This window comes from Barbus barbus (genome assembly GCF_936440315.1).
Source record: "Barbus barbus genome assembly, chromosome: 22".
Classification (NCBI taxonomy): Eukaryota; Metazoa; Chordata; class Actinopteri; order Cypriniformes; family Cyprinidae; genus Barbus; species Barbus barbus.
Window position 1 is genome coordinate 13296979 of NC_136750.1, and position 19803 is coordinate 13316781.

The window sequence follows — 19803 nt, forward strand, 5'->3', positions numbered from 1 at the left end:
CACACTGGCTGAACTGCTGAACTGTGCTGAAGAGCAGCACATTGTAAGCTGGGCAGGGTCCAGAAATTAGCTAAATTATAATTTTCTAAATTATGTTACATATTGCACATTAAAAACTTTTCAGTTTTCTTTCCTTTTTTTAAGGGAATTTAAAATAACAGACAATAAAATAAAGTAAAAATAAAAAAAATTAAGTAATTTTATGTCTCATTTAAAAGGATAGATCAGCCAAAAATGAAAATTCTGTCATTAATTACCCACCCTCATGTCTTTCCAAACCCGTAAGACCTTCGTTCATCTTCGGAACACAAATTAAGATATTTTTGATGAAATCTGAGAGCTCTCTGACCCTCCATAGACAGCAACGATATTACCACGATCAACGCACAGAAGCATAGCAAGGACATTGGTAAAACAGTCCATGTGACAAAAGGGGTTAAACCCTAATTTTACAAAGCTACAAGAATACTTTTGTGCGCAAAGAAAACAATAATAACGTGTTTTATTCAGCAATTATTCTCCCCGAGTTACCGTCTTCGTGTTAAAATATTCTCGTAGCTTCAAAATGTATGGTTTGACCCCTTTTGTCACATGGACTATTTTACCAATGTCCTTGCTACATTTCTGTGTTGGTCGTGGTAATATCCTTGCTATTTATGGAGGGTCAGAGAGCTCTCAGATTCCATCAAAAATATCTTAACACTAGAACAGCCACGGGGTAAATTTTACCCGTGGCTGTTTTCCAAATGTACATAACAGATTTTCAATGAAACATTCAAGTCTCCCAGTCATTGACTTTTACTAAAATTGTGTGATTTACAATCCCCTGTTGTTAAAAATTGTTTCCATAAAACCAGATCAAAAAACGGGGCATTTATACCTATAAGCGCCAGCGGGTCAAATTTACCCGCTATATAATGCATGTATTTTCACGCTGTCATTTTCTTGACACTTATGTTTTAACATTGTACATTGCTAGGCAAGGTCTTTCACTCACTGAATTAGCCGTTATCAGTTTAATAAATGAAGACAAAATGAGTAAAAGAAGGCGATTTATGGATGCTGAAGAGGTATAAGAAGCACTAAATACCACGAGCGATGGAGAGTCTGATGGTAGTGAGATAAGTAATGCATCCTGGTCGGCTCAGCATCTGATAGCGATCAAGATATAATATTTATGTTTTAGCCTAATGTTACTCATTGTTCAAAATTTGGATTATTTAATTTTTGTTTTGCCATTTCTATCATTTATTGTTCGCTCCTGTGGTGCTATTTAGTCTGCCCGTTTCCTGAAGAAAAAAAATCTGATCTATGTTAATATTACCCAAAGTTTAATGGTGTTGTTCTCTTATTCAAATTATAAATTATATAACTAAACAAATTCATAATTAATTAGGTGAAGACGTGTGCTTGAATTTGTCATCGCATCATGCAGTGTGGTGAATTATTATTGCTCATTATTGTCTATAGGCTATAGCTATTTTAGTAATTTAAATAACATTGGTTAATATATTAAAATTTATCCGCTGGCGGTTTTAGGTATACAGCGACCCCCGGCGGTTCTAGTGTTAATTTGTTTTCCAAAGTTGAATGAATGAGGGCGAGTAATTAATGACAGAATTTTCATTTTTGGGTGAACAATCCCTTTAACACCACGAAACTGTAGAATTTAAGCATTACATCAGCCATAAGTCAACCAACTGTCTAGATACCAGCATCAGTATCAGCTATTGAAAAACTCATAACAGTCAACCTCTAATCATAAGCACTGTTATCTTGATCACCACCAAGATCACGAGAGATCAGGTTAGATTATAACCATGCTCTTTCCAGCAGAAGAGGATAAAAGACTCCACAGCCAAGTCTGCGAGATGGTTTAGCAGCACTGTCATAGCATCCACAGTGCCTCAGAGCGCTGTGAGGAAGAGGGTCTGGATGGGGAACGTCACACACACACACACCAATAAAGCAGATTAAACTGTGTATATGCACAGTCTGTGCTATAAATACCCAACAATATATCTGTGCAAGCTCTGTGCTCTCATTGTTCAGAGTCAAGTATCTGAGGATAGATTTGCTCCGTTCTTACCAGCACTTCAATTTCATCTCATCTCATGCATCAAAATCCGACTCATTTTGCTCTTGCTTAATTAACTCAACCTCAAACAGGACAGCCAGGAACAAGCACTCATGCAGGAACAAATACAGCATTTAAAGAGGATGTCAAGGAAATACTTTGGTGTTTCTAAAAAGCTGTGCACCTTTTCATAGCACAGACCTTCCTCGAGCTTAAAATAGCCGAAACGCTGGTTTGTGTTTATCACACGCTTTCACACCAAACATATTCAGTCAGGTAGAATTCCAGGCAGAGAACCTGTTTTATGCACACACCGTCATTCTCACACCCTCTCTTGGGCTCTGAATCCCTGAGTAGATGTCTTCCACTATTTCTGAGAGGTGATAATAGGCAGAGCATTATTTTTGCTCTTTTCCAATTGACTCTCATTTCTGATGCAATGTACCGGTAAAAATACAAGCTCACAAATGTCAGTCTAATGAACATGCAAGCTAATTTTAGGATTAGAGCAGGGAGTAGGAGGTTAGTGCTTTCAGCCCAACTGACAGCTGGAAAGCCATAAAACAATAAAGAGCAATAAGACAAATTGATTTTGAGATCTGCATCATGTATCTCTGGCTGAGCAGTACACACATAAACACAAATACAGATAATACTGATAATAAGCTGATTATCACGTGCAATTATATATTATTATCATTATTATTAAAAATCTACAAACAATGTATCGCACTTTCCACAAAAGTATTAACTTTTTTCAACATTGATAATAACGAAATTTTACTTAAACACCAAATCAGCATATTAGAATGATTTAAAGATCATGTGATACTAAAATAACTTAATCATATTTAACAATATTACTGTTGATTTTTTTTTTTTTGTAAATAGTTTCTGTATTTTTTTTTAATAAATGAATTTCGAGTGAACATAAGAGATTCCTTTAAAAAAACATACAAAAAAAAATACTGACCACAATCATTTAAACGGTAGTATATAAAGTACATCATATATATATATATATATATATATATATATACACCCACACATATTGTGTCTAAATACAATAATCAGTCAATATTATAATTACTGAATATTACTGAATATTAATTACTGAATATTATAATTGACACGAACAATTAAATATCCAAATAACACAAATAGATCAAATAAAATCAATAATATAAGCTGATAACCGATGCATTGTGCATTCCCCCACACACATTTACTCTTACAAGAAACGTCTCACCTATATAAGCCAAACGACACTTTTGTGGCACCGCCACGCTGCCTCCAACATGGTAGAACCTACGGGCCAAAAGAGATGCCACGTTGGCCATGGCCGAGCGCTCTGATGTCAGAAAGAAGGGTCCCATCCCATAAGAACACAAAGGTGACCGCTCGAAACTGAGTGGCATCCCTGAAGAACTCTCTCTTGCTTCCTTCCCTTGAAACTGCAAGCCACAATCTCTCTTTGAGTGTCCACATCTAATGCCCACTTCTTTACCCAGTACCCCTCACTCCACCCTCTCTTTGGTCATCTATCTTCTCTCCCGACAGCTATTCACACGGAGCCTTTGAACCTTTGTGACAGTAGAAAGCAGTACCGCGCAGGGATTTACACAGAATAGCTAATGTATTGTTGTGGGGCTTTGAACAGATGTGTTTTAGTCCTAGAGGGTCAAAGTGAGCAGCATAAGTAATATGGAGATGGAAGAGAAAGCAGATAATATTAATGGTATGACATAACACGAGTACAACTGAGTGTGATCCCACAAAATCTGACGAGGCTTTTTGTATTCAAAAGCACACGTGGCGCACAGGGTGCATAAAAACAATTAGAGTATGTATAAGGAAGCCAAGAAAGCGGCTCAAGAAAGATGTAATTTTAAAAAGACACATCTAAAGTGAGCCCTTTGAAAAACTAAGAGAGAGATATAACTTCCAAGTGTGGGTTGACCTCTCTGAGGTCCAGTGCCGTGAAGTGTTCTTATGGAGCGCAAGAGTGGAACTGGAAGGGAAGTCACTAATTTATTGAAAACTCCTCATGATATCAGCTGAACATCCACTATAAATCATTTAGTCTCACAATTTGCAATATGCATGACGTCTTCACATCTTCAAGTTCTTGCTGTCCTCATTTTCTCTCGCTCTTCTGTGCTGCATATGCTAGAGTGAAGATGAATTCATCCACATATGAAATTGTATTAGTACGTGGCACTGGTTTTTGACCTGCGTGTCCTGACCGCTGGTCAGATGCAGGAAGACGTCCATCTCAGACGCAGCAGGCAGAAGGCCCGTAATGTGGCATTTAAACTCTCTTGACTCCAAAGACTCTTTTGAGGTTAGAAAAGGGGAAAGATTAAATGGACAATATTTGTTCAGGAGAATCTGGGTGCTCCACTCTTCAAAATAAGACAACTGCATATATCTGCTCTGAATAAACAGACTGCTGGGTCTCTTTACATATAAATGTAAGAAATGGGTTATTTGAGAAGATAAACATCAAACACAATGGGGCTGCATGATAGTGGTGAAACTGATAATCATGATTATTTTGCTCCTTAATGATAATTGTGATAATTAATCTTAACTGTTTTCATTTGAGTGTCACGCAGGGTTTATTTGATCACAATTAATTTCCTGATTTATCGTATGTATGATATAAATTAATGCTCTCTATACATTATGATAAACAAGAAGCTTCTCTCAAAATCTAAAGCAGGAAATTTCTACTAATTAGGCAGGATTAGGGATGTAGAATATGGTCATGCAGAATATGTGCTTTATAAGTACTAATAAACAGCTAATGTGTGACCCTGCACCACAAAACCAGACATAAGGGTCCATTTTTGAAACTGAGATTTATACATCATAATAAATAAGCTTTCCATCGATGTATGGTTTGTTAGGACAGGACAACTATTTGAAAAATCTGGAATCTAAGGCTGCAAAAAAATCTAAATATTGAGAAAATCGCATTTAAAATTGTCCAAATGAAGTCCTTAGCAATGCATATTACTAATTACAAAATTAAGTTTTGATATATTTACAGTAGGAAATTTACAAAATATCTTCATAGAACATGATCTTTACTCAATATGCGAATGATTTTTGGCATAAAAGAAAAATCGATTATTTTGACCCATACAATGTATTTTTGGATATTGCTACAAATATACCCCAGCGACTTAAGACTGGTTTTGTGGTCCAGAAAAAAAAATCCATTTAGGAGAAAAGCTCTAATTTAAACTCTTGACATCTGGCAACCCTAAGCAGTAAGCACGACAGCTTGTGGAGGCTTGTTACCCATGCAAAATAATGGTCAAATGAAACTTATTTTTTTCATAATAAATAAACAGCAGACCAGTATCACAGATGACGAAGCTTATTAATCGAGAGAAACAGAAATTGTGATCATGATTAATACACAACTAATTGTGCAGTCCTAATAGAGGACACTCTTAAACTAATCATAATAGTCTGATTTTGCTGTTAAAAGTACAGTTTACTCAAAAATTAACATTCTATCATCATTTACTCACCCTTGTGTCGTTTCAAACCTGCAATACTTTATTTCTTATGTGGAACACAAAAGGTCAAATTGTGAATATTCACACTTATTCACACCCAATTACAATGAAGGGAAAGTTTCAAAGTTTCAAAAAGGACACGAGCAAACAATAAAGTAGCCCATATGCACTATATTTCGTCTTCTGGGAGCTTTGTGTGAGAAACAGACCAACTTTTACGTTGTTGTTCAGAGGTAGTCTGACTCATGAACATATAATTCAGATCAGTTTTGTGAATTGTTTTCAATTCATTGGAAAACGATGACTTGGAGATGAACATGCCAAGGAAAGCTAAAGCAAAGTTTTTTTTAGTGACATACGTTTTGTCCCGTTTGTCACACAACGATATATGGCTTCAAAAGATTTAGAATGTGGCGTTGTATTAATGCATAGACCACTTTTACGGTACTTTTGTAGTACTTTTTATTATTTTGGAGCTTGGAGCGATTTCAGTCCTCATTCTCTTTCATTATATTGAAAGAGTGAACAGTACATTCTTCAAAAACTCACTTTTTTTCTGTTCTATGGAAGAGGGAAAGCCAAATTGGTTTAGAAGATTAAGTAAACGATGACAGAACTTTTTTGGCTGAACTATCCATTTAACAGCCGTGTCCTCTATGCAAGTCTGCACTGCCAAATATCAAGAGAGATTATTTTTCATCTGCTTCTATTATTAATTTGAAAACCTTCTGCCAGGGTATTCAGAAAAGCTGGAGGTATGTGTTGTGGGAATCGAGGAAAAAAATGGGAAGTAATTAAAGACCAATGATAGCACCCTGGTGGACACCATTCGAAACTGGTTCCTCACAGAACTCTCTTGAGAGAGAAGCAGATTCCCAACATCCACGCACCAAATGGTGGATCCAAAAAGAGGAAATAACCACTTATCACATCTTCTCTCTCTTAATTAGAAACAATGATGACATTACCGCCTTCACTCAAACTGCACCACCTCGCTTTCAACAAATACCCCCACTGAGCCCCCACAATCCATCAGAGCAAAAAAAAACTGTGCGGGATCTTAATATATTCATGACTGCTGATCTGACAGCATTCCATCCGTGCGTTCCTTGTTTTGACATCAAAGAAACACTGTAAGGCAGGCTGGCATTTGGGGAGATGCTCAGTAAGGTATTGGGCCAATTGAGGAAGACCCTCCCCTTTGCCATTTCCCTTTACCCAGCACAAGGATGGTGCAGAGCTGATACGGATATCTGGCAGAACAGAAACGAGTACCCCTGTGAACGGTCTAATCTTCTCCACTTCAGAAAGAATGGCCATGGAGACGCATTGAATGGAAATTTGCCTCCAGCTTGGCTCTAATGGTGCTTGTTGTTCAACTGAAGCCTATTAGCTTATACAGAATGGGTGATCGTAAAGGCCTATGGCTACATTCAACAGTAAAATGAAAAGTCATGCCCATTCTCTTGAGCTCACTACTCTCGAGGGATTCCTTAAGACAGCAATAGGGACCACTGTACATCCCCAAAACAACCTCTTACATTTACCTCATTACACCAAGTTAATGGAAAAAGCTTGTCTCTTATAATTTACAAAATTCAATTGACAGACAAGACCAAACATCTACACAAACAGAATGGAGTAAGACAGTCAGTGCACAAGGGAAAAAGTAAAAAGGAAAGGAAAAATGAAAAAGAAATTAACGGGATGGGTGCATGCGGGTGAGGTCTGAAAATAAAGGGAATACTGCAGTGAATCATCATTATCTGAGAGGGAAAACACTTTTTTTCTTTTTTTCGTGAAAGACCTATTTTCTCTTTGTGAGGGAGTACTAAACAGTCACTGCAGTCAAAAATAAACAAACTAACAAACAAGAGCAACCTGTTGACATGATATATAAAGGAAAACAGCCAGGTCATTCCATTGTGGTGCAGGAACCAAACAGCTTTGATTATTGCTCTTCTGGTATTTTACACATGAATAGTGCCATTTGTATCATGATATTTTATAAGCAAGTACGGATACCAGGGATGTCCCGAGCCAATCACAAGTATAGGGATCGGACCGATCAAGCATTTTTTTTAACTGATCGATATCGGCTCTCCTAAGCCCGATCCTATTTTTATGTCAGCTGTCATGCCAGTAACGTACAGTAGGTGGCAGTATTCAATTTCCAGTAGATTTGCAAACCATCATAACGGTCAACTTGGATCACACGTGCCTTAATAACCAATCACATTACAGCCTTGACGTCAGAGGCTGCATCCGAAAACTGAAAAATGCTGCCATTGGGGGCAGCATTCCAAGGTAGGAAGGCATCAAGGCACGTCCGAATCCAAAGTTAGCTTCACTTCCTGTCTCACCTTCATCTGATCGATTTTTGATATCCCACAATCCTGTGCATTCCATTCCGTGACGGTTGAGGTAAAAAAAATAAAAATGGCGTCTGAAAGTTGCGTTTGGTGGTTAGTTTGTGTGTAAATGTATATTTCTGATTAACGTTTTGCACTTTTGATGTTATTTCTTGCGAGAAATTAGTATTATAGCAATTAAATATTTGTTTATCACCAAAACTCGTTCTATTTTGTTGTAGATCATTAAACCGTTACGCTGCCTCAGAAGCCTGTCCGAAATCAGTTTCGTGAGGTGCCTTTGTACAAAAAGAGTTGTGCGACATGTTGACACATCACCGTTTTCGGATTCCATAGGAATGAATGAGAAGTGCCATAGGCTGAATCCCATCTGTCGCAAAAAAGTTAGTGACTTCTCTTATAAAACAACATTTTTTTTGTTGTAAACTCTAAAAATATTTTAATTCAAAAGTATTGTGTTGTGTAAAACATGTTGAAGATTAGCCAATATGCTGTCGATTCATGAAATGATAAGCTGTTTCCTCTAAAAAGCTGTTTATTCAGCGAAGTAAAGCCTCTCCTCCACTGACATCTATTAAAAAAACGGCCTCTGGTCTCCTTCCCTGCGCTGCAGCGCCGTTGCGCTCTTTTGGCTAAAGGTTGCAGGCTTGCCTTTCTAGTGGCTTTGTGTGCGTTCAGCCTCTATTAAAACCAAAGAAGAAGAAACGTGCATATGAGACGCGCAAGAACCAATGAGGTCTGTTATAGCGTGTCACAAAAACGTTTTAGTTTCCGTGTTCAGTGTATTTTATGAACATTTTTGTAATGATCACTCATTCATTTATCATTTATTTTTATCTTCCGTCAGACTATCTGAGACATCACTGCAATGTGTTGCTGTGGATTGAGTCTTGCTTCAGATATGACTGACAGAATGGCGTTCTAACCTTATCATGTTGCAATTATTCTGCTTATTGTATATATAAAATGCAATTTACATCAGTTCCATGTGTCTTTATACAGTATGTGCAGATATACATAGAGTGTATACACACATACATGTAGGCCTATTAGTTTTACTCTCTGCACAACTGTATACACTGGATTGATTCTAATAACTTTAATGTAGCCTACTTGGATTGTGCATCAAACTCTAGTAATTTAAAGATTGTGCATCAGATCGGGACTCGGTATCAGCAGACACCCAATATTTAAATGACTCGCATTGGATCGGGGGCACAAAAAAAAATAAAAAACTGATCGGGTCATCCCTAACAGATACTTAGATTTAATCCGTTCGGCCAATATTAATTTACTGCTATTCACACTTTTCAGTTTTTCAATATTAAATATGTGACTATACTGATAAATGACACTTTTATAAATAATAGCACCCAAAGTATCTAATGACAATTTAAATCCTTTATCAAAGTCTCTATATGACAAAAACAGCATAGGGCTAAAAGAATTGCAGAAAGCAATAAAGGAATGATCCTAGGAGACCCTGGTTATAATTACGGCTCACACACTCATTAACACCTTTATAGTTCATTACATTTAGCATTATGTTTCCCTGTAGTCAGAGGCAGAGGTGATATTTTCACCTTGAGCACCACTAAAGCACCGCGTACCTCTCTCTGACAAGTTTGATCTCGTTTCATAATGAAATCACGAAATAAAATGCAACCACGTGTGACCATGTTTCTGACATAAATACACTATATATGCAACCAAAATTTGCTTGGTTTTGAACCCAGAACTGTTGGTCAAAACCATGAAGCAACACATATTAAATTGTTTCACAGTGTTTGCAGCAAATATGCATACCATCACAAGGTTCTCAACATATATTTACATTTATACATTTAGGAGGAGACACTTTTATCCAAAGTGACTTACACTGCATTGAAGGTACACAATTGATCAATTAATGCATTCCCTGGGAATCGAACCCATGGCCTTATTTTTGTGACCACCATGTGTGTCCAGTAATTTTAGGTTCTTCACCTCCGGAATCCCAATCTAACTGCAGATCACGACACAGATGGCACCAAAAACAAAAACTAACCCTATCCTAATAAAGCAGGGCTTTAAGGCTGGAATAAAAAAAATAAAAAAAAACATCTATTTTATAGCTCCACAATACCGATGAAAATGTTCTTCATATTGAACCGTAATGGTTTTAATGTAATTGGCATCCCAAATCAGATCCTCAATTATAAAATCAGAACATTAAGTTTCACAGCTTATGAACTAAATAGATGGCAAACATTCAATTAGCCACAGCCTGTAGATCCGTGTTCTGGAGCAGCACCATAGAGTAGGACAGCATTCCGATGTAGAACCCTGGACAGCTCCTCTCAGAGAGCACAGCACTTAAAGTCATGCATATACAAACCGCAAAAGACACACTGCCAACATCACTTATATTAAAATACCTCATATGAGACTTAATCTAGTGTCTAATTGGTTAGCCTGAATTAAGTGCCATAAGACAAAATACTGACCAGAGTTATGTGACTGATATCATAGCAGCGTAATGCATGACTCACCCTTCTCAAAAGTGATATTTTTCAAAACTTCCAGCTCTGCCATTATAGTTGATAACAGGTAAACACCGCATCAAGATCGAATCCCTTTCCGTGCGACGATCAGAAAACAAAACGCGCGCTTCGGAATGCAGGTGTCATTGCACTCCTCCATTAAATATAGGCTATCTGTAATAGCACACCCTTCCTCAGAAATTGACATGCGGTTACATTTTAATAAATAGATGCTGGCTATAAATTTGAAATGAATCATTTGAAGAAATCCATTTGATTCATATAATCAATGCGCGCGGAAAGGAGCTCTCCAATCTCCGCTCAGTGAGGCGCGCGCGCTCCTCTTCTCTCGCGCTCGTTTCGCCTCATTCTCAGTGACTCTGATCTCTGCACGAGGCATATCTGCGCTTCTTTTCTGCACATATTCGCGAGCAGGGGGGAGGAGGGGAGACTAGAGATGTAGGTGTTATAAAAGCGATTAAGGGGTCAGCAGAACATGTAGTCTAACTCTGTCTTAGTTTCCTTAGTGAGTCTTTCTTTTAAATCAAACAAAGAGCAAATTACTTGAGGAGACGTTGTTCGCCTGAGGTGCATGTCGTTTTGTTTGGTAGTTAAAGGCATAGTTAACCCCCCAAAAATCCTGCAATATCCTCGTGTCGTTCCAAACCTGTATGACTTTTGATGTTATGCAGAATATTGTTAGCTTCCATCAACAGTGAATGGTGTCTTATACTGTTGCATCTCTTCTAAACAGAAGAAACTAAGTCCTACAAGCTTGGAAAAACTTGAGGGTGAATATATGACTTTTCATTATGGGGTGAACTTTAGCCAGTATTTGTTGTTCCAGCAAAGTGTAATTCAGAGAAGCATAGTTGTCTAGCAGCAACTATTGTTTTGTTAGGGAGAATTCAGGTAAACTAGGTCACTTTTTGACACTGATTTATAAAACATGTCCCAAGTTATCTGAAATCACCTTATTTCATAGGTATTTGAGAATAAACCGATTAACACAGCATCTGATTTAGTCACGTTTCTGTGATGATAAATGAACTCTCTCATCACATCATTACAGATGAATGCACATTGACGCACGGTTCAGAGCTATTAGAGTTAAGTGGAAGGTTTCTAAAAGATTAATATACCATAATGTATTTCTCATTGATCTATGAATGTTGGACTGCTGACAGTGAGAGGAAATATGATGTGAGAAATGTGTAAACAGATTTTCAGCAATGGACTACTTAATTCCCCAGGCACATAACACATTTACCGCAAATTGTAAAATAATTAAATCAATTTGCTTTCAATGCTTCAATGCAAATTTCACCCAAAAATATCCTGCATTATTTATTCCCTCAGGCCATTCCAAACCTGTATGACCTATTCTCTACATTTATATTTATGCTTTTCGCAGACACATCTATCCAAAGTGACTTACACTGCTTTCACACTATACATTTACATTTGATCAGTTCTTGCATTCCCTATGCATTAGAATGTTGATACTGCTTATTTCCATACAACTGAAGAATACAGTGTCTTTCAAGCCTCAAAACGAAAAAAAGTTTTGTAAAAGTCAACATGACTCATTTGCTACACAGTAAACGATAATGCACTGTTAACTTAGTAAAATTACGTTCATCTTATTTGTTTCTGCTCTGTTGACATTACTCAGTTTGATTGAGTTTTTATTACTTTCTGTTACTTAAAGCATTGCAATTAAGTTCAATAAACTTCATTTCTTTGTGTTCAATGAAAAGGTCGAAATTGTGGCTCCTTTGTGCATGGCATGTTATAGACAGAGATGCACATTCGCTTTTCAGCCTGGTTCTCATAAGAGAGCATGGAGATTTGGTTTAGTCCTCACACTGCACAAAGTGTGGCCCATTAAATAAATAAATAAATAAATTAGTGCTGTCAAACGATTAATAGCGAATAATCGCATATGTTTTACATAATATATGTGCGTATACTGTGTGTATTTTTTATATATATATATATATATATATATATATATATATATATATATATATATATATATATATATACAAACACATGCATGTATATATTTAAGAAAAATATGTTTATATATTAAATATATTTATATATAACATAAATTATAAGAATATAAATATAAATGTATATAGGTACATGTAAATATTTTCAAAATATATACTGTATGTGTGTGTATTTATGTGTACATAATAAATAACACAGTACACATACATTATGTAAATAATGATGTTTTTATTGTGTTTTATTGTTTTAGTTAGCTGTATTTTTTAGTTATTTTTAACCTAATCAAAATAACAAATAATAATAAAATAAACAGATTAATTGGAATGCACAATGAAAAAAACACATAAATAAATATACTCTAAAATAAATAAATAATATAGATAATATTATTGCACTTTATTTACTTATTTTTATATAACAATAAACAAAATAATAAAGTGTGATAATACTATAATACATAATTTTAAATATTGTCAAATAAAAAGTGAGTATGAAATACAAATACAATTATTATATAGTAAACTTAAAAGTAAAATGCTAATATTTACTTCTTTTTTATATGAATTTTCATCATTTTCAAACTTAAAATCATTGATTTATGTAATCACAATTTAATGAATTTAAGTTAGTCCAACTTAAAATAAAAAGTGACCACAACAGTTTCTTTTGTTAATGTAACTCAGAATTGTCAAGTTCACTTAACTTTTTTCTTTTAATTATGCATGAATTTCCATTACTTAATATTTTCAAGGCAACGGGTTTCCTCATTTTTTTTTTAAGTAAAGTCAACTATTCGCTTTTTACAGTGTATATTCCAAGTCCTTTTAAGCCATTCTGTTTTCTATTTTAATATATTTAAAAATGTCATTTATTCCTTTATTTACAATCACTACATTTGCTGAAACGAGCAGCACGAACATTCTACAAAATCTCTCGTTTTGTGTTCCACAGAAGAAAGTCAAAGAAGTTTGGAACAATATGAATAAATAATGTATAAATGCAGACATAAAACATGTTTAAATGATGACAGAATGCTTTTGGTTGAACTACTCCTTTTCACAGTTATTAAAATTGCCGTAATATCTGACATGTTAAAATCACCTCTATCCATACTAAAATGGCTGTTAAATATGCTCAGAGTGATGTACACAAATATAAGCAAGTCTGGATCTTATCATCGATATCTTTGCGGGTTTCATATTCACAGCACATAAATAAGCCAAATTTGTTCCAGACTGTGTGTGTGTGTGTGTGTGTGTGTGTGTGTTAGTGCCCTTAAAGTGCTAAATGTCAAATGGGACATTGTTGCTGACTAAAAAAAAAAAAAAGTCTAAATTAACCAATCAAACTCCCAAGAATAGATCCCGATAGATGTAGAGTGAAGTAGATGTTCCCAGAGCTGGGAATGAAGCTGATCCAATCAATATTGTCTGAGGATTCTGTCAGGTCAGTATAAAGTTAGGCTTTCCTGTTCTATTCATGTGTGTATTGTGTGGCAAGAAAATGTGTCTGAGCTGCTATCAAATTAGGCTGGCTAGGCATTACTGGGGAAATCAAAGCACTAATCAATTTACACACACATACGCAGCTCTTGGTTTTATTTTACAAGTAATTCATATCATATAAGACTCATATTTGATGCATATAAACTTGATTTCCACTTAATCTTCACTCCTTATTCTTCTCTCTCATTCCTATCTCCTGCGCTAGCAATCTGAGACAAACGAGCAATAAAATGACAATAATACAGTGAGAGAGAGAGAGAGAGAGAGATGACACACAGTTTGAGAGGAAGAAACTGGAAACCAGTGCAATATAAAAAGGGACCTGTGGAATTGAAGCAAACACAGGTTTCATAAGCTTAAATCACTCGCTTTTGTCATTTTCCAGGCATGTTGATCCATCTCTGGTTGCGGGAGGAGTGAAAACTTTTAAAGAATGAATGAGGGTAAATTACTGCAGCGGTGCAGCCCAGCAAGCCACGCAAGAGGAGCCAGACAAAACACCTCCTTCAGACAGACAGGCGGGCTGCAGCCCACAGGGTTGATGGACATCATGCATCAACTGCCCAGCCACTAGACAACAATCACGCCTCTCTCAGAGGAGCAAACACACCGGCATACCACCACACAACCGCATCTTGTTCATGTCAATATATATATAATATATATGCCACTGGAATATGGGTATGGTAGGTCTACTTAAGCATTATCGCAGATTAAAAGCATTAATGCAGGGTAAATGCTGATTGTACTGATGCATAGAGATTATAGCTAAAGCAAACTGAAACCATTTATAAAATCAATCATCTGATGTATCTTCCATCAGTGAAAAAATCAAAGCATAAAACTTGTTTCAAGTGCTACTAATAAATTAAATTAGAATTTATGAATTAAATGATACACATATTTTCCAGTTGTTTGCGACTGAATAAATATTTTTTAAGAACTATTTTATAGAGATCACACTTTAAAGAGTAATTTCTAGATGAAGTAGTATACAAATAGTTTGGGGTCAGTCATTTATAAAGAAAATAATATTTTTATTCAGCAAGTAAGCATTAAATTGATCAAAAGTAACAGTTAAAGGCATTTATAATGTTATTTATAAGAATTTCTATATCAAATAAATGTTTTTCTTTTGAACTTTCTGTTCAATCTTGAAACAAAAAGATGGTTTTCACAAAATATTACTGTGGTGAGTGGGGCGGGGCCGAGAGCCGTGGGAACGGAGCGAGGCCGGTGGAGTTAATGATAATGAGCGACACCTGCGACACTCACCGGTCTCGAGTCCCACGGAGGAGCTCCGGAAGGATAAAAGGAGGAGTGACGACAGTGGAAGAGGAGAGAGGACCAGGCCTGGATTTTATTTTGTGTTTTGTGTGCGGCAGTCGTCCGTGAGGGGCTGCCACTGTACTTTTACGTTTGTTTATTTTGGTTATTAAATCTTTGAATGTTTGCCGGTTCCCGCCTCCTTCCCGAATCTACTAACGTTGTTACATTGGTGCCGAAACCCGGGAGGAAGGAGGGACACGCTGTGAGAGAGCCCTCGCTGCTGAGGGGGATCGCGGTGCTGAGGAGATCGGGCAGCAGGGAGTAGCGTGGTGCTGGAGCGATGGAACAACAGGTGGGACGGAAGGCTCGCTGCCGTGCTCCTGGGTCGAGGAGGGGGGCTGCCGTCCGAGAGGGAGCGGAGGAGTCGGCGCCATTCGCCATGTGGCCGTAGCCTGCTGCCATCCGCCATGTTGGGGAGGAGCAGGGAGTGGGGGACTCGCTGCAGGCTGCCCTCGACCGGAGGAGCCATCGCCGTCCGCCAGGAGGCGGAGCGTCGAGCCGTCCACCAAAGAGGTCCAGTACCATCGCATGGCACCGCGAGTGAGAGCCTCTCAGCTGGTTGAGGACCAACCAGCAGTGTGTCCGGGAACCGGACCGAATTTTAATTTTTTTTTCCTCTCTCCCCTCTCTCGTCTCTGTCACTCCTCATCCTTCCGTCTCCTTTTCTCTCGCCTCGTCTGTCCGTACCCCCAGGTACGCCGCGGCCGCCCTGACGGGTCCCCCCCAGGAAGGGGGGGGGGGGGTGTAGAGCGCAGTCTCGAGGGTACCCCCCGGCCTGCGAGGGGCGATGGGGGTATGTGGTGAGTGGGGCGGGGCCGAGAGCCGTGGGAACAGAGCGAGGCCGGTGGAGTTAATGATAATGAGCGACACCTGTGACACTCACCGGTCTCGAGTCCCACGGAGGAGCTCCGGAAGGGTAAAAGGAGGAGTGACGACAGTGGAAGAGGAGAGAGGACCAGGCCTGGATTTTAGTTTGTGTTTTGTGTGCGGCAGTCGTCCGTGAGGGGCTGCCGCTGTACTTTTACGTTTGTTTGTTTGTTTTTATTATTAAATTCGTAAATGTTTGCCGGTTCCCGCCTCCTTCTTCCCGACCTACGAACTTTGTTACATTGGTGCCGAAACCCGGGAGGAAGGAGGGACACGCTGTCAGAGAGCCCTCGCTGCTGAGGGGGATCGCGGTGCTGAGGAGATCGGGCAGCAGGGAGTAGCGGGGGCGGCCGCTGGCTGCCCGAGGCGACAGTGGTGCTGGAGCGATGGAACAACAGGTGGGACGGAAGACTCGCTGCCGCTCCCCAACATGGCGGATGGCAGCAGGCTACGGCCACATGGCGAATGGCGCCGACTCCTCCGCTCCCTCTCGGACGGCAGCCCCCCTCCTCGACCCAGGAGCACGGCAGCGAGCCTTCCGTCCCACCTGTTGTTCCATCGCTCCAGCACCACCGTCGCCTCGGGCAGCCAGCGGACGCCCCCGCTACTCCCTGCTGCCCGATCTCCTCAGCACCGCGATCCCCCTCAGCAGCAAGGGCTCTCTGACAGCGTGTCCCTCCTTCCTCCCGGGTTTCGGCACCAATGTAACAAAGTTCGTAGGTCGGGAAGAAGGAGGTGGGAACCGGCAAACATTTAAGAATTTAATAACAGAAATAAACAAACACAAAAGTAAAGCGGCAGCCCCTCAGGGGCGACTGCCGCACACAAAACACAAAATAAAATCCAGGCCTGGTCCTCTCTCCTCTTCCACTGTCGTCACTCCTCCTTTTACCCTTCCGGAGCTCCTCCGTGAGACTCGAGACCGGTGAGTGTCGCAGGTGTCGCTCATTATCATTAACTCCACCGGCCTCGCTCCGTTCCCATGGCTCTCGGCTCCGCCCCACTCACCACAATTACACAGCACAAATGTTTTAAATATTGATAAGAAATATTACTTGTGCACCAAATCAGCATATTAGAATCATGATTTCTAAAGAGTCATGCAATACTGAAGACTGGAACAATGACTGAAAGAAATAATAAATTAACATCATGAATTAAATTGGAAAGTATATTAAAACAGAAAGTGTATTTTAAATTTTAATAATATTTCACAATATTACTGTTTTGTTTTTGTATCAAATACATGCAGCCTTGAAAACCTGAGAATAAGAGATTTCTTAAAAAAAAAAAAAATCTTAACCACAAAGTTTTGAACAGTAGTGTATCCATATTTATCTATGGAAGTTAAAATGTATTAAAATATTGCTAATTTTCATGGAAAAAAATATAATTCCTTGATATTTCTAGATTTTTGAGCACTAGCTTTTATAATCAATATAGATAAATATTAAAAATTATTAAATTAATATTATATTTAATATAGAAATGTACATTAAATTTCAAAGCCAGTAAATTATAATATGATTTATTAAAAAAAAAAAAAAAAGAAGAAATGACTGGAAATGTCACAGGAAAATGTGTTCAAAACATAATTTAAAACATCTGATGAACATATGAAGATATGCAGTCTAGCATTAAGTAGGCTATAACCTTTAGCATTTAATAATGAGAATTTATTGCCTGGCTCAGCACATGTCAATACTCCCTCCTCTACTCCCATCTCTCCAATTTGCATGTGAGCGTGGCCGGGCAAATTCTTTCATTTTTCAAACCATCTGTAGCTATTTGTAGTAGATACTGTTGTAATATTTCAAATATTACTGTTCAATATTTGCTGTCAAGCTGTAAGTTTTGTGGCAGCGATTTGGCCTTGGGGACTCAGTCCCATTTAAACAAACAGCATCAAGTCAAGAAGGACTGATTTCCTTTCATTTCAGTACCGAAGATGGCAATTCCCAAACAATCCAGCACCAGCGCTTTATTATCATCATGATGTGAGATACAGCACCACCTTGTGTATACCAGTCCCAAATGCATTTGATGGTCAAGCAATCAAAAACCACTCTTTACATTTCCTGAGATTTGAAGTGCAAAATTCCCAGTTCTCATATTGTTCTGTATGACAATGGCGCATTACGATATATCCATCATACGAACATAAACCTACCATGGAAGATGCTGTTGTCAGCCAGAAAATGGCGGCAATACTGTGGGCTTCCATGCTTGTCCATCTTCCTGTAGCTCATGATGGGATCCAGGAAGGATGGAGAGCGGAATATCTGTAATAGAGAAGAAAAAAAAAAGATGTTTCATTTCTGATCTTAAATATACACTATAGTTTATCAAATAGCATCCAGCAATACATTAAAATATGAATTTTCCATACATGAACACATTCAAATGGTAAAGGTTTTGACCCATGTGCTATGACAGATAGAGGTTGATGTTCAGTCTTACATCTCGTCAGGCACAAAGCGCACTGATTGGAAATGACAGGTGCAGACCTACAGTTACAACAATGATTGTACTGATGGGAGTACAAAAGAGATTGTGGAGAAAGAGATGAAAGGGACAAATAAGCAGGGAATGTGTGTTGGGGAAAAGGGACTGAGGACTGAAGGTGCCCTGAGAGTTTATTACACATCCATGTCCATTATAAATGCAGAATATATAGGTGTGAAATGATATGCTGAGATCTTCCCAAAGGTGTAAATTATGATGTGCAGTATCACCTCTCTAATATTCACAAATTTTCTACAATTAATTGAAATGCAGGATTTTTAATTACTTGCAAAACAGTGAGGAACTTCTCACCTGGGAAATATAATTATTTCGTCCACAATTGATCTTCATTATTAAACCAGATACATTTTAAGGGGAAGAAGATCACTCATTAAAATGAAATGAAATTTAAAGAGAGAAACCGTTATGTTCAATAAGATCGAATGGAAATCCTAGCTTCCCATAAAAAACTGACGACAACAATAATAATAATGATGATGTTTCTAGAGCAGCAAATCAGAAAATTAAATAATTTTCTGAAGAAAAAAAATTAAATAAAAAATCTGACCATTCTCAAACTTTTGATACTTCCATAGATAAAAACTAATGCAGTTTGCTACCCATAATCGGTGGAATGAAGAGCATGTGGAGCTGGATCGTAATAGAAACTATTCACTCTTTACTATTTACTCTTAACTAAGGCCCCCCACAAAGTCTAAATGCATTTGACCCTTTGGCCTCAGTCTGCACTAATTTCCTGAAACAAGCTGAAATCAGACACTAAAGCAGGAGCCGATGGGGATCTCGCTTTTTCCGGAACGTTCTCCCTCAGGATGTTCCCATAAATCACCAGCAGACAAACACGCAACAGGTGCTGCTGCCAGATAAAAACCTTAACAGAACAGTAATAGAGATTCAAATGGTCACTTTAAAACTTACAATACTGTACAGAAGGTTCAGGAAGTGACTCCATGGGAGGTATTTCAAGGGGGAAAAAAGTAGCTTATATGTGGCTGAAGGTCAAAATCAGGGACAATGTCATATTCAGAGCATGCCTGATGTGTATGTGAACCA

The 19803-nt window shown here is 38.1% G+C and overlaps 1 protein-coding gene across 1 annotated transcript in view; it reads right to left on the reverse strand.

Annotated features, from left to right (window-relative positions):
* The window catches only part of LOC306888516 (1-phosphatidylinositol 4,5-bisphosphate phosphodiesterase eta-1-like), a gene marked incomplete at both ends in the record, with an annotated part of 106637 nt that extends 88164 nt beyond the window's left edge, over positions 1 to 18473 (reverse strand). Inside the window, one exon of the mRNA XM_079446871.1 lies at positions 18395 to 18473. Coding sequence (XP_079302997.1) covers positions 18395 to 18473 — 79 coding nt within the window. The remainder of the gene's footprint in view (positions 1 to 18394) is intronic.
* Between the last annotated feature and the right edge of the window lie 1330 nt (positions 18474 to 19803).